At 49.7% G+C, this 26,212-nt stretch overlaps 1 protein-coding gene across 1 annotated transcript in view; it reads left to right on the top strand.

Annotated features, from left to right (window-relative positions):
• MAU2 (MAU2 sister chromatid cohesion factor) overlaps positions 1–26,212 on the top strand; it is an 893,447-nt gene that overhangs the window by 670,825 nt on the left and 196,410 nt on the right. Inside the window, exon 16 of the mRNA XM_069649112.1 lies at positions 8,504–8,615. Within this exon, the coding sequence (XP_069505213.1) occupies positions 8,504–8,615 (112 nt within the window). The remainder of the gene's footprint in view (positions 1–8,503; positions 8,616–26,212) is intronic.

Here is a 26,212-nt window from a genome sequence, read left to right as displayed (position 1 = left end):
CCACCGAGGGATGAGACAGATGGACGGGGACGGACGACCACGGCGGTGACGCCGGAACTGATCTCCCGTCGCCCCCACCCCAGGCTTCTCCTCCCGACGGAATTGGCTCCTTTCACGCCACGATTGCTAGAGCCTCAGAGCTTTTTCAGGGCCACCGACTTCCATCAGTACGTTCAGACGAGGAACATGCCCTTCGACGGGAACAACTTGTTCGGCAAGGCAGTAAACAAGTCACTGCAGGCCATCAAGCCAGACTCCGAGACAGCCTGTGCCTTGGGCATGCTCCAACGACGGCCGTCCTTTCGGCCCTCCGGAGTCAAGTCACATGGTGCCTCCAAAGGATTTGGCGGCAGCTCTAACTCATACCATCAGGAGGCCCATTGTTCGTCGCAGGAAGCCTACAGAGGCAGCAACAAGGCCGGCGTACATCGTCGTCATAGCCAAAGAGCCCAAGGTGGTAAGGCCTCGGCGAAGCAGGACTGAACCGGCCGTGACGGGGGGGGGGGGGGGCCCCACCAGTGCACCCCGGTGGGAGGCCAGCTGGCGAACTTTGTCGGCGCGTGGAAATCCATCCCTGCAACCGTTGTGCTGGATGCCCTGGCCCACGGGCACACTCTGGAGTTCCAAAGGAAGTGTCCCTGTTTTCCACCTGTGGCCTTGAAAGAAAACCCCATTCCTCAACTACTTCTGGAGGTACGAGGAATGCTAATAAAGGGCGCGATAGAGCTTGTCCTGAAGAGGCTCCGGAGTATACTTGCGGTGCTTCCTCGTTCAAAAGAAGACGGGCGACTGGCGACCCATCCTAGATCTCAGCCGCCTCAACAAATACATAAAATCCCCGGAATTCCGGATGGTCACCCTTCAGCACGTGCTGGGACAGCTGGAAGAAGGGGACTGCCTGTTGTCGCTGGACCTGGAGGATGCCTACTTCCACATCCCCATTCACAAGGGGCATCGAAGGTTTCTGCGCTTTGTGGTTCAAGGATGGCACTACCAGTTCAAGGCCCTCCCCTTCGGTCTGAAGTCGGCCCCAAGGGTCTTCACCAAGTGCCTGGCACCGGTGGCGGTGCGGTTTCGCTTGTAGGGGATCCACATCTACCCCTACCTGGACGATTGGCTCATCCCTGCCAAGTCAAAGGATCTCACCGTTGGACACACAGCGAGGACCGTCGGCCTACTCGCGGAACTGGGGTTCGCGATAAACTATGCAAAGTACTTCTTGAAGCCATCTCAGGACGCCCAGTTCCTGGTGAGCCAGACTCAACACAGTGGCGCGCCTAACCGCACAGTCAGGACAGGATGAAGGCCTTCCTGGGCAAGGTACAATGGCTGTTGACCATGAAAGTTGCCAGGGTGCAGTCCATTAAGTCCCTGCTCGCCATGATGTCGTCATGCATCTACCTCGTTCGGCTGTGCAGACTGCAGATGCGGCCGCTGCAGGAGTTCCTCGATGCCCGTTGGATGCAGGTGACAGGAAGCTTCGAGGACAAGATCACCCTCAACAAGACCTGTCGGGCGATTCTATGGTGGGGGGGGGGGGTGTCTGTGCACATCTAGCGGCGGGAACAGACTTCCAGACCCCGGGATATCCGGAGATGACAATGGAAGCCTCCCTGGAGGGATGGGGGAAATCTCCACGCAATGGCTCCTAGAGGAGGAGAAGTTGCACATCAACATCCTGGAGCTCCGGGCCGTGTTTTGGGCCCTCAAGTCATTCCTTCCGTCCCTCGGGGGCAAGGTGTTGCGGGTCTTCACCGACAACACCACGACTATGTTCTACATTCGCAAGCAGGGGGGCCCCCAGATCCTCTGCTCTCTCCAAGGAAGCGCAGAACCTTTGTCACTGTGCCATCGCACAAAGGATGTTCCTGGTACCTTTTCATCTGGCAGGAGTGAAGAACACGTTCGCCGATTCACTCAGCAGGGAGCTGAGCCCTTGCCATGAGTGGGAACTTAGACAGGATCTGGTGGACCTACTGTTTCGACGATGTGGCAATCCCCAGATCGATCTATTTGCGACGGCGACCAACACCAAGTGCCGGAGGTTCGCCAGCAGGTTTCCCCAGCCGGGGGGCATGGGGGGGATGCATTCTCATTCCCTTGGGACAGCTTGTTTCTCTATGCCTTGCCTCCATTGCAGTTGCTCCTACGTCCCCTCCAGTCAAGCTTCCGGCGGACACAGATCATCTCGCCTTTGAAGGAGTTGAGATCCTGCACCACGACTTGTCGTCGCTGAACCTGCTGGCCTGGCTCCTGCAGCGCTAGAATTTGGAGGATACGAGATCCCGGCGGACTGCAAGGAGGTGCTTGCCAACGCCAGGGCTTCTTTGACTCTTAAGTGCTACGGACATAAATGGAAGAGGTTTACCGTTTAGTGCTGTGCACAGAAGATAAACCCTCTACGGATCACGGCCTCTCAAGTGCTGCCGTACTGGATATCGCTGGCCAAGGCAGAGCTGGCACGCGCCTCTATCAAGATCCATCTGACGGCTATCTCCCGCTACACCAGAACTCCGGGGACGATCGTCGCTGTGGTCGCATCGCCTGGTTAAGGAGTTCATGAAAGGACTTTTCCTCTCGTTCCTGCCGGTGGAGGCTCCGGCGTGGGAGCTTAATGTGGTGCTGACTAGGCTCATAGGTCCCCGGTTCGAGCATCTGCATTCGGCACCTCTGAAATTGCTGAGAGGACTTTGCAGGAGCTCACACATGGTTCAGAATTGAACCGACCAGGAAGTTGGTCCCCCACCCGTGCACCCTGGTGGGAGGCCGGCAAACTTCATCAGTGTGTGGAAGACCATCTCCACTGACCGTTGGGTGCTGGGTGCTCTCGCTCAGACGCACACTAGAATTCCAATGAAGGTGTCCCCGAATACCACTTGTGGCCTGACAGGAAAACCACATCCCTCAGCTTCTGCTGCTGGAGGTGCAGGCCATGTTAAGGAAAGGGACGACAGAGCTAGTTCCAAAGCGGCTCTGGAGTTTACTCAGTGTACTTCTTCATACGACAAAAGACTGGGGGCTGGAGGCCCATCCTCGACCTACGATGACTGAACAAATGCATAAAGTCCCAGAAGTGCAGAATGGTCACACTTCACCACGTACTCCGACAACTGGAAAAGGTAGACTTTGTCGTCGTCGTCGGACCTGGAGGATGCGTACTTCCCGATCCACAAAGGACGCTGCAAGTTCCTGCGCTTTGTCGTTCAAGGGAAGCATTACCAATTCAAGGCCCTTCCTATCGGACTGAAGGCGGCACCCACAGCTTTCACCAAGTGCCTGTCGCTAGTGGCGGCACATCTACGACTGCAAGGGATCCACGTCTACCCTTATTTGGACGAGTGACTCATCCGGGCCAGATTGAGAGACCTTGCCATCGACCACACAGCAAGGACATCCGCCTACTGACGGATCTGGGTTTTTCAGTGAATTATGCCAAATCCTGCTTGACTCCATCGCAGGACGCTCTGTTCCTGGGATCCTGGCTGTTGGGGAGAGTTCTCAGAAATGTGCTAATTCCTCTCTACTTTGTAGACCCCCAGCACCTTTGCTGGATTTTGGGGACTTTTAATTTTTTTACCTGGTGGGAGTGAGACCCTTTTTCCCACTCATGTATTTTTGCTGTGTTGAGCACTGTTGCTTTTGGTTGCGGAGTCTGGCAATCTCCATAGGCAAAATCTTTTACATTGCACCACACAGCATTTTCAGTGCAGTGGCACAGGGAAGTCTTTCAGATTTCCCAAAGGTTTAAATACCTTCTCTGGGATAAACTACTGTTTTCCAAGAGCAGTCGGGTGAAATTTACTTTCCTTACATTGTAACTTTCTAGACCCAGCACACCCTATTTTACAATAGGGTGCTGGAGGGGTTACTTGGTATCCCCTTTGTCTAGTTTCTCAAGTAACATTTGTTACCCTTTCCTCGATGAATGGCTGGTGGCAGTGGTTTACTTTTAACTACTGTGGTGTGCGTTTTCCACGGGCTGCGTTCGCAGCTGCAGTAAAGCACCCAATGGTGCTTTTTTTTTTTTTCAAAATGGCTTCGGTCTTCTTTTTTCGCCATTTCTTTGTGGAAAGGTCATTCTCGAGATTTACTGTGAGCGCCAAACCAGGTTTTGTCCCTTTGTTAGTTTTCTTTGGCGGGATTCACAAGTGAAGCCCGCCTCTGACTCCAGTATGTCTGGCAGGGGCAGGAAGTGAGGGAGGTGCCTGAAACGCTCTGTGCTTAATCCCCTTGGTTACAGGAATGCACCCAAAGGTGATTGGCCGGCTGGCTGTCCGGCCTGGACAGCCACCCTACTGTTTGACTGGCAGCTAGGCTGGAATGAATTGGAGAAACCTCCTTAAAAGGCGAGGCTTTTTGGCTTGGAAGGCAGTCGACCACTGGACGAAGGAATCCGAAGAAGAATTTGGAAGAGATGGCTGCTGCAACTCCTGGACTGTTGGTTTGCCCGGTGAAGCCCTGCTGCTGTGCTGAAACTCCAAATTCGCCTCAACTACATAAGCCCTGAATGGATGACTTCTCCCCTTGTGTTGGTGGGACCAATTAACTCCAAAGTAAGCCCGTCTGGACATCCTCTCGAAGCAGGTTGAATTTCCACTGCACTTGCTGCTTGAACCGAAGAGCCAGGGAGACGAACACCAGATTGTGTGCATTGCTTTAAAGTTGACTAAGAGCTCCAGGAAGAGCTGCAGGACTCACAGGAAGCAGGACTGACCAAGCCAGAGCCACCTCAACAGAGTGCTGGACCCCAGATGCAAGGAAAGCCCATCTCAACAGCCAGGAGTCTGCGGTGGTGTTTGCTGAGACGCGAGGAGCTGAAACTGCAAAGTGCCACTGAATAGAAGTTGGTCCTTTTCTGTCGCCGACCGTCCTGTTGTAGTGCAGGAGTCCTCCAGACCTCCTCTTGTCCCCACGACTGAGGTCCAGGAACACAGCATATGCAGAGCTGCGCAGGAACAGAAGCCAGCTAGAACTATTTCTTCTAACCAAAGGTACTGTACAGTCTCTTGTTGTGTAGCCTCACTTGTTCTCACTTGAGACTTATCTTGGTTGCTTCTGTAGAGTTGCTAACTGCTTCTTTACCTCACAAGCCTAATCAGCGTGTGGCCCTACTTGGATTTCTGCTTTTCTGTAAAGACTTCTAAAACATTGGGCAATACTTTTACCTACCTGCAAGAATTGCTTCAGTTCACGTAGTCTTTAGTCAAATTGACTTTGGCCTGACCTGGCTCCCTGAATGACTCTCTCCCTCTAACTTTGTGTTTGGTCTTCTTTCCAGGAAGAAGTCAACTTTTTTTTGCATTGGGGGTTACCAAAAGTACTTACCTTCTTCAGAATATTTGTGAGATCTCTTGTTTTATTCTAATAACCTTTTTTCTTTGACCTACTCCTAAGTATTGCCCTAAATGCAACAGTGATATTAATGGCTAGTGTCCTAGCAACTTAAGTCACCTGAGGGTGTAGGAAGTGTCTGTGTACCATCCCAAACAGGTATTTGCTGATTTAGAGAAACAAATAGTGTATTTGTGTATTGCTATTATTGCCCCTACTGAAAAATGCTTAATCGGACTGTTAAATTAATAATGGTTTACTCAAGAAACCTTTTGTGTAAGAGTTTATTTGAATACTTCTCACTGTGAATCTCTGTGTAACTCCCCTACTGCTCACATTGACCCCTCTGGAGATGGCCCTGGCTGCTCATCCCACTAGCAACCTGTGTAGTACAGACTTCTACCAAAGGTTGGGTTCTTATTGCCAGGAGGTCAACGTTGTTGTAGTGCACTCAAAGGGTACTGCATGCAATTTTGCCCAACACCGGATCTACACGGTATCCTGCCTGGCGTCAGTCAAAGGAGAGGATAGCAGCCCTCATGCGCTGTGTAACGCCTGTTGGCACTGAAGATCACTACTGTGAGGGCCATCAAGTCTCCTCTCGGCATTATGTCATGCATTTACCTCATTCGACTGCGGTGCAGGGTGCGGATGTCCCCCCTACAGGCGTTCCTCAACGCCAGTTCGGCCCAGGTATCCGGAAGCTTCCAGGACAGGATCACACTCGACGAGGAGTTGCGTCGAGTGATAAGGCGGTGGGGCGTGCGCCCCAATCTTTCCAGAGGCACAGATTTCCAGACCCCACCGTACAATGAGACAGTCACGATGAACGCTTCCTCGAAGGATGGGGAGCCCACACCGGCCGTCTTCACGCCAGAGGCCTGTGGTTACCGGGGAAGACGTTGCACATAAACATCCTGGAACTACGGGCAGTGTTTTGGGCCCTCTGGTCGTTTCTCCTGTCCCTCAAAGGCCAGGTGGTGAGGGTCTTCACTTGAATGCCACCACAATGTTTTACATCAGGACACAGGGGGCACCAGATCCCAAGTGCTCTCCAAAGAGGCGCAGAACTTATGGCACTGGGCCATTGCCCAGGGGATGTTCCTTGTGCCGTTTCACCAGGCAGGAGTAAAAAAGCACCGTCGCTGACTCAGTCAACAGGGAGCTACACTCTTGCCACGAGTGGGAATTTCAACAGGATCAAGTGGACTACATTTTCCTCAAATGGGGCAATCCCCAGATCGATCAGTTTGCGACGGCGACGAACTCCAAGTGCTCGAGGTTTGCCAGCAGGTCCCCCCCCCCCGCTGGGAGCATGGGGGACGCATTCTCATTCCCTTGGGAAGGCCTGTTTCTGTATGCGTGCCCTCTGTTGCCATTGCTTCGAGTCATCAATCAACTCTGCCGGTGCAGGATGATCCATCTCGCACCAGCGTGGCCGAGACAGATCTGGTACCAGGACCTTCTCAGCATCACTGCCAATCAAGCTGCCAGTGTTCGCGGATCTTCTCACCAGGGAAGGAGGCGCCATTCTTCACCATAACCCGGGGTCTCTGAACCTGAAGGCCTGGCTCTTGCAGCATTAGACTTTGGTGGCTACGATCTTCCGGCAGACTTCAAGGAGATTCTCGCAAATGCCAGGGCGTCTACCTTAAAATGCTACAGACACAAATGGAAGCGCTTTGCAATTTGGTGCTGTTCTCAGAAGATCAACCCTTTGCAGTTCATGACCCCTCAAGTACTTCCGTATTTACAGTCCTTGGCTAAATCGGGATTGGCTCATGCCTCCATTAAGGCATATCTGGCAGCGGTCTCCTCCTACACCAGATCTCTGGAACAGTCTTCTCTGTAGATCCACCGTCTAGTAAAGGAGTTCATCAAGGGACTATTCTGCTTGTTCCCGTCGGTGAAGGTCTCAGTGTAGGAACTCAATGTGGGCCACATTTGAACTTATGCATTCAGCTCCGCTCAAGTTTCTGTCATGGAAGACGGCTTTCCTCGAGCCATCACCTCCGCAAGAAAAGTAGGTGAGATCCAGGCCCTGTCATTCAAGCAGCCTTACTTGACTTTTAACGAGACGAGGGTGGTGCTGCGGACGCAACCCTTGTTGCCCACGGTTTCGTCAGAATTCCACCTCAATGAACCCTTGGTGTTATCTGTGTTTTTACTGACGCCTTTGTCGCCTGCTCAAAGAACTTGGCACACACTGGATGTGGCTCGAGCACTGAAGTTTTATGCGGCCCGCACGAAGTTTCTGGAAAACTTCTCAACTTTTGTGAACTTTGGTCCTGAGAACCATGGAACGTCCCTGTCCAAGGCTTCCTTTTCCAGGTGGCTCTCGGGCTGAATCACTCACTGTCACTGGTTGGCCAACCTACCGCTGCCTGGCCTTCCAAGAGCCTATTCCACCAGAGCAATCGCTGCTACAACAGCGTTTGTCTTGTGTGCCCCTGCTGGTAATCTGCATGGCTGCTACGTGGAGGTTGATGCACACCTTCCCGAAATTCTACTGCTTCGACAGGGATTCCAGGGAGGAGTCCAGAGTCGGCCAAGCAGTGCTGCGCAACATGTTCGCGCGAAGGTGCGCCTGGTGAGGAGGTAAGGGATTGCTTCTGTTGAGCCTTGCCACCTCCTGTGATTGTTGTGTGTACTGCTATGTATTCTTTATTCATGAGCATGTGAATCCATGCCAGACCCCATGCTGGAAAAGGAACAAGTTACTTACCTGTAACTGTTATTCTCCAGCATGGGTCTGGCATGGATTTACATGCGAACCCTCCCACCTGCCCCTCTGCGGTTCTCTTGGTTCTACTGCCCCTTTAGGTGCTACCAAATTTGAAGATGGCTGCCAGAAGAGTGGCTTGGGTAGAAGGCAGTGATCGGTTGGGGGCAGTATGACCCAGAGGTCAGTGATTGGTTGTTAGGAGAAAGACAGTACAGAAATGAAACTGATTTTTTTCTTTTTCTGTGTATTCCCAGCCTGGCGGGGAATATTCATGAGCATGTGAATCCATGCCAGACCCATGCTGAAGAATAACAGTTACAAGTAAGTAACTTGTTCCTTTTAATCATAGGGCCAACACATTATTGGTTCTATCCATTAACTCTTCTATGCAAGTGTATACCTTGTACTTTTTGTTTAACCCTTTATACAATTATGATTTGTTTCTAGACGATTTCTTCGGGAGACACTCAAAATGTCCAATGCAGAAGATTTGAACAGATTAACAGCCTGCTCGCTGGTGTTACTAGGCCACATATTTTACGTGCTTGGAAATCACAGGGTAAGTCCATGCTTATGCTACTACTCGGCCAACACATCATTGTCTACCTCTGAGGTTTAAATCCCGAAGGTTTGATTCTATGCTCAGTGTTTAGTTCATTAACACACATGACAGTTTTAAACTTTGTTTTTCTTAAATTGCAATTCTATTGCTCTGAAGTACTAGCCTATTTTTTGACTGAGCTCTAAATGTTTGGCACAGGTGGGAAAGATGTTCTTTGTGTTACTTGCTCTCCATAGTTTCCTATGGAACCACTTTATTTTTGCCCCATTTCCATCCTGCCCTGACTATGATCCTGCCCTGGCCTTTGAAGGAAAGCAAAGCCTTCAGCTTCACTCTTCTTTTCCTCAGATGTTATGGGGCAACAGATTAGTCATTTAGACTAGCAGTACTGTGAAACCTGGACTGCCCTTTGACATGGACTGCCTTTTGACATGGACTGCCTTTTGACATGGACTGTATTTTGACATGGACTGTATTTTTAACATTGCACACAGCATCTTATAATGCAGTGCAATGGGGATACTTTTGCATCATCCTAACTCTTTACGTAGATCATTTTAGGTTACTTTTATATGTGCCTTAAGACAAGGTAGTGGCAGCAGATTTATGTTTGCTCCTTTTGGTGTGCACATTCGTGTTCACCACATATGGCCACTGATCATGGCTAGTGACTTAAAATGACGGTACTATGAGATTTTTGCTTGTTCATTGGCCATATTGTAGTTCAGCCTTTGGTAGTAAAGACTGCTCTTTTAGCAACTTACCCTCCATATGCTATATACCCCTCCCCGCCCACCCCCGCCCTTCATACACTTTCCTTTTGCTTTTTAACTTGGCCTGACTTTTTCCAGCCTTCAACTTCACTGTCACTGGCTTGTTGCTCATTTTGTTATGGGGAAAGTGATCAGTCCTTTATACTATCAATACTGGGAAACAATATTTCTCCAGCATTGGATCTTTCATGGATTCACATGCTTTGAATATTCCCCGTCGTCAGGCTGGGAATCCCCGGTACATTATATAGACCCTTTCCCGTAGGAAAAACTTTTTCGACGCTTATGCGTCCTATCCACCTTGTTTTGTATCATGCGTGCCCGCACCGTCAGGACGTCATGATATAAATACAGGACCCGCCCCCGCGCTCCCTCAGATTTCAACCGTCTTTCAAAGTAGTGGGATCCTCGTGTTTACTACTAGTGAAAACTAGGTTGTTTTTTCTGTTTCGCTTCGGCGAAGTTCAAATTCTGGAGAATTATGTCTGGAAAAGCGTTTTCGCCCGTGTGCAACATGTGGCCTCAAAAAAGTTTATGAAGGAGACGGCCACATGGACTGTATCTACTGTCTCCACCCGCACCACACGGCGGATACATGTGAGATATGCCAGGGTTTCTCCCAAAAAACCCTTAAGGACCGTAAAAGAAGGCTGGTCGACTGGCTTAATGACGGAGCGGGTGCCTACCCGGCTTCGGAAGTTGGCTCCAAGGCCTCCAGGAGCAAGTCGGAGCCTCCATCGAAAAAGGTACGGCCAACGGAAATTCGCGCTGAGGACAAGCATAAGGGGAAACATGCTGGATCTTCCTCATCACATAAAAAGCCCTCCTCCTCCTCATCATCTAAGACGGAGAGGCTAGCGCTGTCAAAATCCTCCTCAGGGGACCGTCCCAGGTCTTCCATGAGTCGAGATGCTTCAGCCGGGAAATCGGCATCGAAATCGACGACGAAGTCCAAGGGCTCGACGACGACGACTTGCTCGTCGACCTCGGTGTCATTGACGATGCCCATTACCGTTCAGGCAGCAGCGGTTGGGATTCCTTCGTCGACGGAGACTCAGTCTATGGCTTGGCTGCCAGAGGTCTATGACCCGATCCCCCCTGAGGTCTTACTGCAGCTGGACACGGCCTGCTCGGCGGAAGGGGAAGGTGACACGGTTCTGCAGCCATCGGATTTAGGCTTACGGCCTTCCACGTCGGCGACGACGAGTGCGAGTGGGGGTATGGTACCTATATCATCCACGTTACTGACCCCCCAGACGGTTTTGTCTCTGGATGTGCTTAATACTCTTCAGAAGCTCCTGCAGCGGCTGGATACGCAGTTCCCTCAACCTGGGACGTCATCGTCACTTTTGTCTGTACCTTCCGTCGACGAGCAAACTTGTACGGCTCGCTCGACGACTAAACACCCATCGGCTCCCCAGGCGGTAAAAGATCGTCCTCGAGCTCAGGAGGAGGGTGAGTTGTCGGAGTCCGACTCTATACTGGGTGACTCGGGGTCAGACATCTCCCTGTCACTGTCGAGGGACCCAACATGGAATTCGGATGTTGAGTTAGAGTCTACGAGGAGCCAGACACAGCCATCGCCCCCGGATGATGTGGGAGCCTTCCATGCAATGATGGGAAAAGCTTGTTCCGAGTTCGGCTTGATTCCTGAGGAGCAGAAGAAAGACTGTTTCCTTTTTGACCATATGGGTCAAAGGAGAAAATCGGTATTTGCCATCCCAATCCTGAACCACGTGTGGCAAGAAGGTCTCAAGACGATGCGCCATCCGTTCTCGGAGCCAGCCATAAAGGGACGGATCGAGAAAAAGTTTAAAGCTCCGGAGTCCACTCCAAAATGTCTAACATCACAGCCTCTGTCTGACTCGGTGGTGGCAGCGGCTAGGAAGGCCAGGGTCCAGCAAAAATGTTCAACGCCACCGGAAAGCGAGGCTAGGAGGCAGGACGCCTTTGGAAAGAAGGTGCTCTCGGTCGGAGCGACGACAGTAAGAGCCGCCAATTCCTTAGCGATCGTGTCACGATATGATAGAGAAATGTGGCACAAACTAGCCCCTATCCTAGAACACCTGCCAGACGAACACCGGAAAGCAGCTATGTTACTGGTGCGGGATGGCGAAGAGGCCTCGAACCACGCTATTAATATCGCAGTTGACCTAGCAGAGTCTGGCTTCAAACAAATCAACCATGGAGTAGTGCTTCGTCGACAAGCGTGGCTAAAATGTACTACTTTCCGTCCTGAAGTCCAGTACAAAGTCCTTGACATGCCATGCGAAGGGGAACACCTATTTGGCGAAAAGGTTGATGAAGCGTTGAAAGGGATGAAAGAAGACACGGATACTGCTAGGTCCCTCAGCGCCCTTCAAACGGGTAGAAACTTTCGCTCTTTTCGCCCCTTCAGGGGTGCTTCTGGAAACTCCCGCTTTGGAGCCTCGAGGGACCGTGGATTTAACAGGCCCTCGTACTCTTCACAAGGGTTCAGACGAGCGTCCCAGTCGGCACGTAGAAGCAGGGACTATCAAGCCTCCAGACGGCGAGGCTCGGGTCCGTCGTCAACGAAGAACAAGCAAACCAGCAACCAATGACGGCCTTCGGAACGTCCTGGGGGGTCGAGTCTCTCATCACTTCGACCGATGGAAATGCATCACCACAGATCGATGGGTTCTAGACACGATTCGCATGGGTCATGCGCTACAATTCAAAGACAAGCCTCCGCGTCTTCCTCCTTTATTCTCGACACAGCCCCACCTCCGAATCCTACGACAAGAGGCGGCGCTTATGTTGCGAAAAGGGGCGGTAGAGAGAGTTCCTGTGGCACAGGAAGGACAAGGAGTTTATTCCAGGTTCTTCGTTGTCAAGAAGCCAAACGGCAAATGGAGGCCCATTCTCGACCTGAGGGTACTCAACAAGTGGCTAAAGAGCCTAAAATTCAAAATGCTAAAGCTCCAAGAGGTTATCAGGTCGGTGTAACCCATGGATTATCTATCGTCACTAGACCTTCAAGATGCTTATTTTCACATCCCAATGCGCCCACGACACAGGAGATATTTAAGATTCGTCGTCGGGAGAAAGCATTTTCAGTTCAAGGTCCTCCCGTTCGGGCTCAAGTCCTCCCCCAGGACGTTCACCAAGTGCTTGGCCCCTATAGCGGCCCATTTAAGGAAGGATGGTCACCATGTCTATCCATATCTAGACGACTGGCTGGTCAGAGGTTCGTCCAAGGAACAAACACGAGACAGTCTACGAGCTACAATGTCCCTCTTACAGGAACTGGGCTTCGCAATAAACTTCAACAAGTCCTCCGTAGAGCCTTCGAGGACCTTGGTCTTTCTAGGAGCGGAGTTTCATACACACACAAGCCTGGTGAGACCATCCAGCGAAAGAATTCAGAAACTTCAAAGCAAGGCGTCGGAATGGAGAGGCGGTACCAAGGTTTCAGTGCGCAAGTACATGTCCCTGCTAGGGACCATGTCGTCCTGCATTCCGTTGATAAACAACTGCCGTCTGTTTATGAGACCTTGCCAGGAATTTCTAGCGGACCGTTGGGCGCAGAGCCGAGGTCGCTGGTCCGACAGACTGGTCGTCGACGAACAACTAGTTCAAGCACTCTGCTGGTGGAGAGTGTCTACTCATCTAACGAAAGGAATGCCTCTACTGGAACCAGAGTTCGACAAGACGGTGGTGACGGATGCATCGCTGAGCGGATGGGGAGCTCATCTGGATATGTTACAGGTACAAGGCCAGTGGTCGTCGCAGGAGTCCTCCCTGCATATCAACCTGCTAGAACTGAGAGCAGTGCGATGGGCTCTGAAATCTTTTCTTCCTCAACTGAGGGACTCTGTGGTGCGTGTCATGACGGACAACACCACTACGATGTTCTACTTGAGGAAACAAGGAGGGACACGTTCCAGGTCCCTCTCGACGGAGGCACAGAAAATCTGGCATTGGGCCCTACAACACAACATGCAAATCTTAGCGTTCCACCTACCAGGCGTGAGAAACGTGGAAGCCGATGCCCTCAGCAGAGAAATGAACGAAGTTCACGAATGGGTGCTGAACGACCAACAACTACAACAAGTATTCAAGAAATGGGGACACCCTTCCATAGACTTGTTTGCGACAAAGAACAGGAAATGCCATCAGTACGCAAGCAGATGGCCTCAGCAGGGCTCACTGGGGGATGCGTTCTCCTTCCCATGGACGAACAAATTCCTGTACGCATTCCCTCCATTTCCCCTTGTCCGGAGGACGTTGCAATGGATCCTCAGGTACCCATGTCGGGTAATTCTGGTGGCCCCGTACTGGGCCAGACAGGTGTGGTTTTCAGACCTACTACACTTAGCGGTGGCGGAACCGATGAGATTCCAGAAGATCCCCGACCACCTGTCTCGACAGGAGGGTGTCGTTTGGCATCACGACCCGGACAGCCTCAAGTTGACGGCCTGGCTCCTGACTTCGCCGAATTTGGTCGGCTAACGATTCCGGAGGACTGTCGGCGTATCCTGCAAGCGGCAAGAGCACCTTCCACAAACGCCTCATACGCGTACAAATGGAAAAGTTTCTGTCAATGGTGTGAGAATCAACCAGGTTTGGCCCTGCAATCGATTAAGCCGGAACAGCTCCTTCCATACTTGCTGTTCTTAGCTCAAAAGGGCCTGTCGGTATCGTCAATAAAAGTACACCTAGCAGCCATTTCCAGGTTTACTCGTCAACGGCATTCGGCACCATTGTTCAGCGACCGCCTGATTAAGCACTTCCTTAAAGGCCTCTTTCGGAGTTTCCCTCCAGAGAAGAAATTTCCGCCGGAGTGGAGCCTCAATCTGGTCTTAACGTCTCTTATGAAGCCTCCTTTTGAGCCAATGTCATCATCGTCTCTAAAGTTTGTCGTGGAAATTGGCCTTCCTGGTGGCCATCACTTCAGCCCGACGTATTTCAGAAGTTCAGGCTCTAATGGTAGACCCACCATACTTACGATTTTTCAAGAACAAGGTAGTCCTAGCCACTAACCCACAGTTCATACCAAAAGCTCCTTCGGTGTTCCATAAACACTCCTCTATTGTGTTGCCTACGTTTTTTCCGGAGCCATGCTCGGGAGCGGAGCGCATGCTACACACATTGGATGTAAAAAGGGCTCTCAAGTTTTATCTTCATCGTACGCAACCGTTCAGAGAAACGAGACAGCTGTTCGTGGCCTATGGTTTGGGTGCTAGAGGAAAAGCCATTTCGAAGCAAGGACTGTCAAGATGGGTGTCATCTCCCATTTCGTACTGCCATTCCAGGGCAGGGAAGCCTCTTCTACGACGGCCAAGAGCTCATTCAACTAGAGCAGCGGCATCGTCGACGGCACTGTGGGCCGGACTCCCTCTGGGGGACATCTGCATGGCGGCTACCTGGGCGGCTACACACACCTTTACCCGCCATTACTGCCTGTCGCAGCAACATGCCGAAGATACCCGGATGGGACAGGCGGTGCTTCGACACCTATTCCAATAAGGTAAGCCCCGGCTGAGGGGTTGCATCCTGTGGAATTTATGATTGTATGTGGTTCGTTTTCCTATGTTAACGGTTACTGATGTATACATGATCATAGGGAACGGGCTTTGCGAAGAAAGTATATGGGTTTGCATGCACGCCTCCTCTTTGGGGGTGGTACTGCTATGTAATCTATTCAAAGCATGTGAATCCATGAAAGATCCAATGCTGGAGAAGGGAATAGTTTCTTACCTGTAACTCCATTTCTCCAGCATTGGTATCTTTCATGGATTCACATGCGCCCACCTGCCTCCCCTGAACATGCAAACCGGTTCCCCCACTACTTTGGGGGCCGAAATCTGAGGGAGCGCGGGGGCGGGTCCTGTATTTATATCATGACGTCCTGACGGTGCGGGCACGCATGATACAAAACGAGGTGGATAGGACGCATAAGCGTCGAAAAAGTTTTTCCTACGGGAAAGGGTCTATATAATGTACCGGGGATTCCCAGCCTGACGACGGGGAATATTCAAAGCATGTGAATCCATGAAAGATACCAATGCTGGAGAAATGGAGTTACAGGTAAACTATTCCCTTCACTTTTAGTCTTATTTTTTACTTTGTTCGCACCTTTTTAACAGTGCCCACAGCATCTACAATGCAGTGCAGCGGGGATGCTTTTCTATCACCTTTTACACTTGGTATTTGTCTGCACATACCCTTTTTACAATTTTTGCATTATTTTTAGTGTGCACATTTTCATTTACTTGGTGCGGCTACTAAATGTGGCTAGTGCCCTAAAATGGGTGTGCCACAATATTTTTCACTTCCTCTTTGGCCATATTGTTTGGTCTTCTTCCTGCCTTCTTGTGTCAACAAATCCCTTAGATAGTAATGAATTCACAACTTTCGCAGGCTACTCCTGGCTTGGCGTGTGTGAACCCAGCATGTTGATGGGACCGTCTTGCCCCACTTCACATGAGTGAACTCGTGCAGAAGGGGGACACTGGTGGTTTTTAGGCAAGCTTATATGCAGTAACCATGTGGGAGACTACGCCAGTCTTGTCCTCTTGATAATAGGTGTGTTAGGGAGAATTCTCAGAAATGTGCTAATTCCTTTCTACCTTAGAGACCCCCAGCTCTTTTGCTGGACTTTGGGACTTTTCAATTTTATCCTGGAGAGAGAGACCTTTTCCCACTCTCAAATATTGATCTTTGATTTGAACAGAGTTTCTTTTGGTTTTCTAGTCTGACAAACTCCATGGGCATCATCTTTTTACTTTGTGACACACAGCATCTTCAGTGCAATGGTACAGGGTAGTCTTTCAGATTTCCCAAATGTTTGAATACCTTCTTTTGATTAAACCACTGTTTCCGAGTAGTAAAGTGAAATTGACTTTACTTATCTTTTGTAACTTTATAGACCCAGCACATACGATCTTACATAGTGCTGTAGGGGTTACTTAGTGTCCCCTATGTCTACTTTCTCATGTTCATGTAACATTTTTGTTAGCCTTTCTACAATTAATGGCTGGTGGCAGTGGAAAATGTTTCCTACCATTGTGTGTTTTTACTGCGGCATGTAATTGCAACTGCATTAAAGCGCCCGTGGGTGCCCATTTTATCAAAATGGCCCGGTCTTCTTTCTTAATTTTTTTTGTTGTAAAGGTCCTCCTTGAGATTTACTATGCGCGCCAAACCAAGTTTGGTCCCTTTGCTTGTTTTGTCTTTGTCAGGCTTCTGGCTCCAGCATGTCTGGCAGGGCAGGAAGCGAGAGAGGTTCCCGAAACTCCCTGTGCTTAGTCTCCTTGGTTACAGGAGTGCACCCAAAGGTGATTATCTGGCCGTCCTTGGAGGACAGCCACCCTGCTGTGTGATTGACAGCTAGGCTGAAACCTGCATACATTTTGGCTTGAAAAGCAGTCGACCACTGGACAAAGGAATCTGAAGAACTTGGAAGAGACGCCTGCTCCAACTCCTGGACTGCTGGTTTGCTCGGTGAAGCCCTGCTGCTGTGCTGAAGCGTCGAATGCGCCTGGACTAGATAAGACCTGCAAAGGACAACTTCTCCTCTTGGCTTGGTGGGACCAATCAACCCCAAGACACGCTCATCTGGAAATCTTCTCAGAGCTGGCTGTAATTCCATTGCTGCTGCAGGAACTGATTGCCAGGGAGAGGAACACCAGATTGATTGCATCGTTTTTAAGTCAGACCCGAGCTCCAGGAAGATCCTCCGGACTTCGCTGAAGCAGGACTGTTAGGGAGAATTCTCAGAAATGTGCCAATTCCCTCTATCTTAGAGACCCCCAGCAACTTTGCAGGATTTTGAGGACTTGATTTTTGTAACCTGGAAAATTAGAGCCTTTTTCCCACCATCTCATGTATTTTAATGTGGTTTCTGACCTCTGTGTTTATCTTTGTTTTGAGTCTAACAAACTCCATATGCATCATCTTTCAAATTGTGGCACACAGCACTTTTTGTGCAGTGACACAGGGAAGTGTCTTAGATTTCCACAAGGTTTAAATACCTTCTCTTGGATTAACTGTTTCCAAGAGCAGTGAAATGAAATTGACTTTACTTATATTTGTAACTTTCTACACCCAGCACACACTATCTTACAATAGGGTGCTGGAGGGGTTACTTAGTATCCCCTTTGTCTATTTTCTCATGTAACATTTTTGTTACCCTTTCCTTGATGAATGGCTGGATGCCGTGGTTTACTTTTAACTGCCGTGGTGTGCATTTACCGCAGGCTGTGTTCGCAGCTGCAGTAAAGCACCCAAAGGTGCCATTTTTATCAAAATGGCCCGGTCGTCTTTTTTCGCCATTTATTTGTGGAAAGGTCCTTCTTGAGATTTACTCTGCGCGCCAAACCAGGTTTGGTCCCTTCGTTCCTTTTTTGTCTTTGGAAGAATTCACGAGTGAAGTCCGCCTCTGTCTCTAGGGTGTCTCGTGGGGGCAGGAAGCGAGGGAGGTGCCTTAAACTCCATGTGCCTAGTCTCCTAGGAGACAAGAATGCACTCTTAGGTGATTGGCAGGTTTGCTGTCCGGCAATGACAGCCACCCTGCTGTCTGACAGCTAGGCTGGAACAAATGGGAGAAACCTGCATAAAAGACGAGGCTTTTTGTCTTGAAAGGCAGTCGACCACTGGAAGAAGGAATCCGAAGAGGAACTTGAAGAGGATGGCTGCTGCAACTCCTGGACCGTTAGTTTGCCCGGTGAAGCCCTGCTGCTGTGCTGAAACTCAAAATTTGTATCGACGGAGAAGACCCTGCAAGGACGACTTCTCCTTTGAGTTGGTGGGACCGATTAACTCCAAAGTAAGCCACCTGGACATCCTCTCGGAGCTGGGTGATATTCCACTGCAGTTGCTGCTGGAACTGAATAGCCAGCGAGAGGAACAGCTGATTGTGTGCGTTCCTTTTAAGCTGGCCCAGAGCTCCAGGAAGATCCTCCGGACTCCCAGGAAGCAGGACTGACTGAGCCTGAGCACCCTCAGCAGAGTGCTGGACCCCCGATGCAAGGAAAGGCCATCTCGACAGCCAGGAACCACGGTGTTGCTATTTGTGGTAGTTGCGAGGAGCTGAAACGCCGAAGTGCCACTTGTTTGAAGATTGCCGGTTGCGAGCAGTGACCATCCCATTGCAGTGCAGGAGTCCCCAGAAGTCCTCCCTCTTGTCCCCGCAACTGAGGCCCAGGACCACCAGGATCTGCATAGCTGCACAGGAACAGAAGTAATCTGCTGCACTTTTCTTCAACCTAAAGGTACTGTAAAGTCTAAGAACCAACCTCTTGTGTAACCTCACTTGTCCTCGTTGGAGACATGTCTTGGTTGCATCTGTAGAGTTACCAATCGCTTCTTTACCTCACAAGCCTAATCCGCTTGTTGCCCTACTTTGATTTCTTCTATTCTACAAAGACTCATTGTGAAAGACTTTCTACTTGCCTGCAAGAAGTGTTTCAGCTCAACTTGACTTTTGCTAACTTTACATTGGCTGGCCTGTCTCCCTGAATGACTCTTTTCTCTTCTGCTCATGGGTTTTGCTTTCCTTCCAGGAAAAGGTTAACTGACTTTACATTGGGGGGGGGAGTTTATTTTGAAAGTACTTACCTGCTTAAGGATAACTGTGTGAATATTTTTTATTATGAACTCTTCCCTTTATTAATGTCCCCAGCCCCCTAACTATTGAGGGCACCTGATGGTGTAGGTTGTCTGTGGGCTATCCCAAAAGGATGTTCAGTCGAAGGTGTTGGACATGCCCTTCGATGGGGACAATTTGTTTGGAAAGACTGTGGACGAGTCTCTCCAGGCCATCAAAGCGGACACTGAGACGGCTCGTGCCCTGGGCGCACTTCAGCAATGGCGGTCGTCCTTTTGGACTTCTGGAGGGAAATTCCAAAGTTCCTCGAAAGGATTCAGAAGTGGTGTCTCGTCCTACCATCTGCCACCCCCCCCCCTGCTAATCTGCCCAAGAGAGCTATAGGGGCCGGGCCAAGTCTGGAGGTGGACGTCGCCGCCAAGGCGGCCCTTCGACATCGAAACAGGACTGGACCGGCCATTGAGTTGGGCCCCCACCCTTGCACCCCGGTGGGGGGCCGGCTGGCGAACTTCGCCAGCATGTGGAAGACATTCTCCGCCGACCGTTGGGTGCGGGACACTCTCCCACGGTCGCACCCTAGAATTCCAACGGAAGTGTCCAAGGATACCACCAGTGGCCCGTCAGGAAAACCACATCCCTCAGCTGCTGCTGGAGGTACGGGCCATGTTAAAAAATGGGGCGATCGAGCTTGTCCCGAAGAGGATCCGGGGCTCCGGAGTGTGTACCTTAGTTACTTCCTCGTCAGAAAGAAAACCGGTGGTTGGAGGCCCATTCTGGACCTCCGCCGTCTGAACAAGTACATAAAGTCCCAAAAGTTTCGGATGTTGACCGTTCAGCACGTGCTAGGACAGCTGGAAGAGGGGGGGTTTCCTATCATTGCTGGACTTGGAGGATGCCTATTTTCACATCCCCATACTCAAGGAACACTGCAAGTACCTCTGCTTCATGGTGCAAGGACAACATTACCAGTTCAAGGCCCTTCCCTTCAGGTTGAAATCTGCTCCACGAGTGGCCAAAAGCCTGGCCCTGGTGGCGCCACAACTAAGTCTACGAGGGATCCACGTGTACCTATACCTGGACGACTGGCTCATCCGGGCGAACTCAATGGACATTGCCGTCGACCACACAACGAGGACCGTCCAACTCCTGAGGGACCTGGGGGTTCTCGATAAACTTTGCAAAATCCTGCTCGACTCCATTGCAGGACGTGCTGTTTCTGGGAGCCTCACTCAAGTGTTGTGCCTGGCGTCTCCGTCGGAGGAGAGGATCGCGGCCATCTTGGGCAAGGTACAACGGCGGGGTCTATCAAGTCCCTACTTGGCATGATGTCATCATGCATATACCTCATTCAGCTATGTAGGCTGTGGATGCGTCCGCTGCAGGAGTTCCTCGACACCCGTTGGATTCAATTGGCGGGGAGCTTCGAGGACAAGATGACACTCTACGTGAGTTTGTCCAGCGGTATGGTGGTGGGGAGTGCGTGCACATCTGTCTGCAGGTTTGGATTTCCAGACCCCACCTCATCGGGAGACTGTCACGACGGACGCCTCCATGGAAGGATGGGGTGTGCACTCCGGAAGTCTTCACGCAAGAGGCCTGTGGCTACCGGATGTGAAGTTGTTGCACATCACCGTGTTGGAGCTGCGGGCAATGTTTTGGGCCCTCGGGTCCGTCCCTCATGGGCAAAGTGGTACGGGTATTCACGGACAACACCACCATGATGTTCTACATCAGAAGCGGGGGGGACAGATCCCCGGCGCTCTCCAAAGAGGGGCAGGACCTTTTGGCACTGGGCCGTAGCCCAGGGGGATGTTCCTCATCCCTTTTCATCTGGAAGAAAACATCACTCTCTCAGCAGGGAGCTGTGCTCTTGCCACAAGTGGGAACTTCAGCAGGACCTAGTGGATCACCTGTTCCGCAGATGGGGCAATCCCCAGAGCAATCTGTTTGCGACGGCAATGAACACCAAGTGCCGGAGGTTCACCAGCAGGTTTCCCCAGCCGGGGAGAATGGGGGGGGACGCATTTTCTTTCCTCTGGGACGGCCTGTTTCTGTATGCGTTCCCTCTGTTGCCGTTCCTTCTTCGGCTAGTCAATCAACTCAGACGCTCCCGTTGCAGGATGATCCTAGTTGCACCGGCGTGGCCGAGACACACATGGTACCCGACCTTCTGGACACGTCAGCCTCCCCTCAGTCAAGCTTCCGGTGGACGCAGAGCTTCTCGCCAGAGAAGGTGGTGTGATTCTGCACTACAACCCAGGATCTCTGAACCTGAAGGCCTGGCTCCTGCAGCACTAGAGTTTGGGCGCTACGATCTCCCAGCGCATTGGAAGGAGGTGCTGTCCAAGGCCAGAGCTTCATTTACTCTCAGATGCTACCGGCTCAAGTGGAAGAAGTTTGCCGTTTGTTACTGTAATCAGAAGATCGACCCTCTACGAGTCACTGCTCCGCAGGTGCTCCTGTATGTTGTCGTTGGCAAAGGCAGGACTGGCCCATGCTTCCATCAAAGTTCATCTTGCGTCGATTTCCCGATACACCAGATCTCGTGGACGATCATCCTTATGGTCGTATCGTTTGGTCAAGGAGTTAGTCAAAGGACTATTTCGCTCATTCCCGCCGGTGAAGGCTCCAGGCCCGGCATGGGAGCTCAATGTGGTGCTTACTAGGCTCATGGGTCCCCCGTTCGAGCCTATGCATTCGGCGCCACAAAGTTTTTGTCGTGGAAAACGGCTTTTCTTGTGGCCGCCAACTCTGCACAACAAGTGGGAGAGATCCAGGCCCTCTTGTAAACCACCTTATTTGACATTCCACGAGACGAGGATGGTGCTACACAGGCACCCCTCCTTCATGCCCAAGGTGCCGTTGAACTTTCATCTACAGGAGCCCTTGGTGTTACCTGTAGTCTTCCTGATGCCTTTGTCGCTGGCTGAGAGGACTTTGCACTTTCTGGATGTGGCTATAGCGCTGAAGTTCTATGTGGACCGCACAAAGTTTTCGGAAGGCGTCACAACTTTTTGTGAACCATGGCCCTTAAGGTATGGTTTTTGTTCCAGGCGGATTTCGTTGCTTGATCTTAGGAGTCTTGTTGGCTTGTAGATTAATTTCTTTTGTAGGTATTCAGCTCCTTGTCCGCTGATTGCCCTGTGTTTATGCACATTGTTTTGAAGGTGATGCGATGTTTGACTGGGAGCCAATGCAGTGTGTTTAGGGCTGGAGTGATGTGGTCTCTTCTGGATAGTTTGAGGAGCAGTCTTGCTGCTGTATTTTGGATCCGTTGTCGATTCTTCAGGAGGTATTCTGGTATTCAGAGTTGGAGGCTGTTTGCATAGTTTATTCTTGACATGATGAGGGCGACGATCGTGAGTGCTTTGTGGGTTAAGGAGAGGAAAGGTAAGATTCTTCTTGCTGTGTGAAGGAGGAAGAAACATTTCTTGATTATTGCATTTATTTCACTCCCACATTTTTTACTACCTTAGATGGTGTAGTTGCCATTTCCGTTGGCCATGGAATATAGGTGTTCTCTTGGTTTTTAGATATCATGATTTCTTTCCTGGGTTGATTTTCAGGTTGTTGGCGTTTATCCAGTTAAAGACTTTTAGACACTCGATTGGGGTTTGAGTGATCGGCTTAAGTGTCTCCAATTTTGTATATGATTTGAGTGTCATCTGCATAGTTGTAGCATGTAATTTTGTATTTTTGAAGATTCTGATTACTGGAGTTTGGTAGATGTTGAAGTACAGTGGTGATAGTGAGGACCCTTGTACTCCAGTCGACTCGTGGGGTGGATTTGAAGGGCTTTATCCATACGGTTTTTGTTCTGTCTGCTAGGAATGATTTAATCAAGAGTAGTGCCATGTCGGTTATGCCTGTGTCTTCCAGTCTTTTGGTTAGGGTGTCATGGCTAACAGTGTTGAAGGCTGCAGAGAGGTTGAGCAGAATCGCGGCTGAGGTTGTCGGAGTCTGCGTTTGGTTGTAGGTCATTCCAGATGGATAGTAGTGCTGTTTCTGTTCCTCTTGTGGGTCTGAAACCGGCTTGCGCTTGGTCTAGCAGATGTTTTTCTACGTGTTCTTGGGTTAATTTGTATACAAAGGTTTCTAGGAGTTTCGCTGGGTAGGGAATGTTTGATCGGCCGGTAGGTGGAGATGTCTTCTATGTCGCAACTTTTGTTTTTTAAAATTAGTTTGATATAAGCTGATTTAAAGGTTCTTGGTACGGTTCCTGGTGCTAGTGAGAGATTTAGGTGGTTTCTGTAATATTCTGATGGTGTTCCTTGTGCAAGGATTGATTTGTAGATGTCTGGTGTGCAGGGATCCATGGGTGAGCCTGCTTTCTTGCTGTTTCACCAGCAAGACGAAAGCCTCTGCTGATATTTCAGGAAAGTTTTGGCATTTGGGTTGTGGTTCTGTTAGGTCCGCTTGGTTGAATTTTATGGTTGGTCTGTTTTGTATGATTTGTCGTTGATTTTGTTCTTGAAGTGGTCTGCCAGATCGTTGGAAAGTTTCTAGGAGGGGGTTGGGATGTTGTCGCAGCCTGGTGGCTTTCTTATTTCTTTGATGTTGAACATTTCTTTTTGTGTTTGTTGCATTGGTGATTGTCATTATGCCTTCTGTTTGCTTTTTGTATTTCCTTCTTGTATGGTGGATTTGTTTCTGGAAGAGTATTTTTTTTTTTTTTTTTTTGACTGGGTAATATTCTTTCTTCCATTCCAGCTCCATCTTCTTGTTCTTATTCATGGTGCTTAGTAGTGGGGTGAACCATTTTGCCATTGACCTTTTTTTTGATGGGTAGAATGTTTTTTCCGGGCGATCTTTTCCATTGTTTCGGAAATCCATTTGTGTAGTAGCTCTGCTTTCCAGTCTGTCAGCCAGCTCTAGTTCTGTAATTTAGGATTTGGTTGTTTTGAGTTGTTGGAATAGGTTGCTTGCTTTGACTGTTTTCCAGTTTCTTTTTGTGGTGGTTGTGAGTTTCGGGGCCTGGATGCAGAGTAGAGTTGGTAGTCTGATGAATGGGATGATGAGATGGTCGCTCCAGAGTATTTGTATCGACGGTGCCGTGGTAAGTTTTTCCTTGGCGAAGATTGCGTCGAGGGTGTGTCCTGCCGAGTGTGTTTCCCCTTTGACTAGCTGTCGTATTTTCATAGTTGCAATATGTCCAATCAGTGAGTTTTGGGAGTTGGTGTGACTTGCTTCAGACCAGATGTTGAAACCCCCCAAGATAATTAGTTGTTCGTGCTTGATTGCTATGTTGGTGATGGCATCTATGAAGTTACCGACTAAGGTTGCATCCTATGACGGTGGTCTGTACACCAGGATGACTGTGATGTTGGTTTTTGGGTTTGCTGATAGGTGTATGACCACGGTTTTGCAGTTGATGAGAGGTTTGTCTGTTTTTATTTTCAGGTGTCATTTGAATGCTATCGCGAGGCCTCCTCCTTTTTTATTTTTTCTGTTTCTTTGAAGGCATTTGTAGTTGGTTGGGAGGCAGCTTTGGAGTGTGATTTTGTAGTTGTCAGCCATGTTTCTGGGATGAATAGGATGTCAATGCCGTTGTCATTGAGAAGGTCAAAGATCTCTGCGTGTTTTGACATGGATCTTGCGTTTATTAGATTGCAGGGAGTTTAGAGTAGTTTGGGCTTTGTTAGTGTCGTCTTGGTGTTTGGGTTTCCTTTCAGGTCGATCACTAGTTGTGGTATTGGTAAAGGTGCGTCTGTGTCGTTGAAGTTTTTCTAGGTTGTCTTGGGTTTTTGTTTTTATCAGGTTCTTTCAAGAATTGTGGGTGTTAAGTGGAGGTTGCTCTTGAGTGGAGGTTGCTCTCGATTTGGTGATGTAAGGTGTTATTGCGTGGATTCATGGTTATTTCTAGGGTTGTCCATTGTTCTTCTGTGTGATGGTTTGGTTGCCTGCTATTGCTGATTCTTGCGTTTGGTTGGTTTGTTCTTTTGACTGGTTGTTTACGAGGTGTGGAGTTAAGTAGAGGGATTTGTCGCTTCTCTCAGCGTTTGTTCGGTTGTTGTTCCTGTCTGTGGGAATGTGTTCTGCAGTTGCAAGTCTTTGTTGCTGTTCCTGTGTGTGTGTTCTTTCTTCTTTTTCTTTCCCTTGCTACAGGTCGTTTGCGCAGCATTTTGAGGTTGAGGGTTGTTTTGGTCTTTATTTTGTTTGTCTTGGTCCGGCAGTCTTGTGGTGTATATGATAGTTTATTTATATAGTGCCTATACACAATGTGTTTCAAAGCGCTTCAAGGCAAGGGAGGGAACAAGGGAAAATACAATGACATTCTTACAGGACATGAACAGTAAGGATGTGAAATTAACTATCGTACTCGGCCTGACGACATTTCAGGTAGTGCAAGAGCTAAAACATGGATAAGGAAGGGAGGGGAGAGTGGGAAGGAAATGGAAACAGACAGGCGACTACCGTACTAGGCCTGACAACATTTCTGGGAGAGCCGGAGAAAAACAGGTGAGTGAGAGGGGTGCAGAAAGGTACGGGAGGAACAAAACAATCAACTATCATCCTAGGCCTGGCGACATTTCAGCTAGTGGTGGGAGGGCGGGGGGAGGAAAAAACAGTAAGAGGGTGGGGTGGGAGACAGATGAGGTTGCTATCATAGTACTAGGTGTGGGGAATTGTCCGCTACACGTTTGGGTCTGTAGGTGGTCAGCTGGTATTGCCGACTTGTTCATTCGCTGTTTTGATTAAGGTAGGGGAGGTTTGTTAGAATTATATCGTTGGGTTAACGTTGGCTGTCTTTAATAAGTTTCCCTGGGCGGGATTCACTTTGGTGAGTCAACTATGTGGGGTTAGGAAGGATAGCTAGTAACTAAAGAATTGTCCTAATGGTCGTAACTAACAAGTCACTGTGACATCTAGTGAGGCGTGAGCCCCTAATCACAGTATCACTCCAGAATAATCAGCGAAGATCTGCCTCACTCCATTGACTCTCTAGATGTGAGTTGATCGGTTACATGAGTGTCCTCTATAGTGGGAGAGGTGCCTGCAATCAACAATGCAATGCGAGGAGGGGTTACCGCTAGATTGGTGCATCCCATATAGTGACGGGGAGGGCTATGCACGACTGTTAGGGAGAATTCTCATAATTGTGCTAATTCCCTTCACCTTAGAGACCCCCAGCAACTTTGCTGGATTTTGAGGACTTGATTTTTTTCCTGGAGAAAGTGTGACCATTTTTTCTCACTCAAGTATTTTGATTTGTTTTACTGTTGTATTCTTTGATTGTGGAGTTTTAGACA

This window comes from Ambystoma mexicanum, chromosome 1p, assembly GCF_040938575.1.
Source record: "Ambystoma mexicanum isolate Mex_15411 chromosome 1p, UKY_AmexF1_1, whole genome shotgun sequence".
NCBI classification, from domain to species: domain Eukaryota; kingdom Metazoa; phylum Chordata; class Amphibia; order Caudata; family Ambystomatidae; genus Ambystoma; species Ambystoma mexicanum.
The sequence above is the reverse complement of the archived record's forward strand: the minus strand, read 5'-3'. Positions and strand labels throughout refer to the sequence as shown.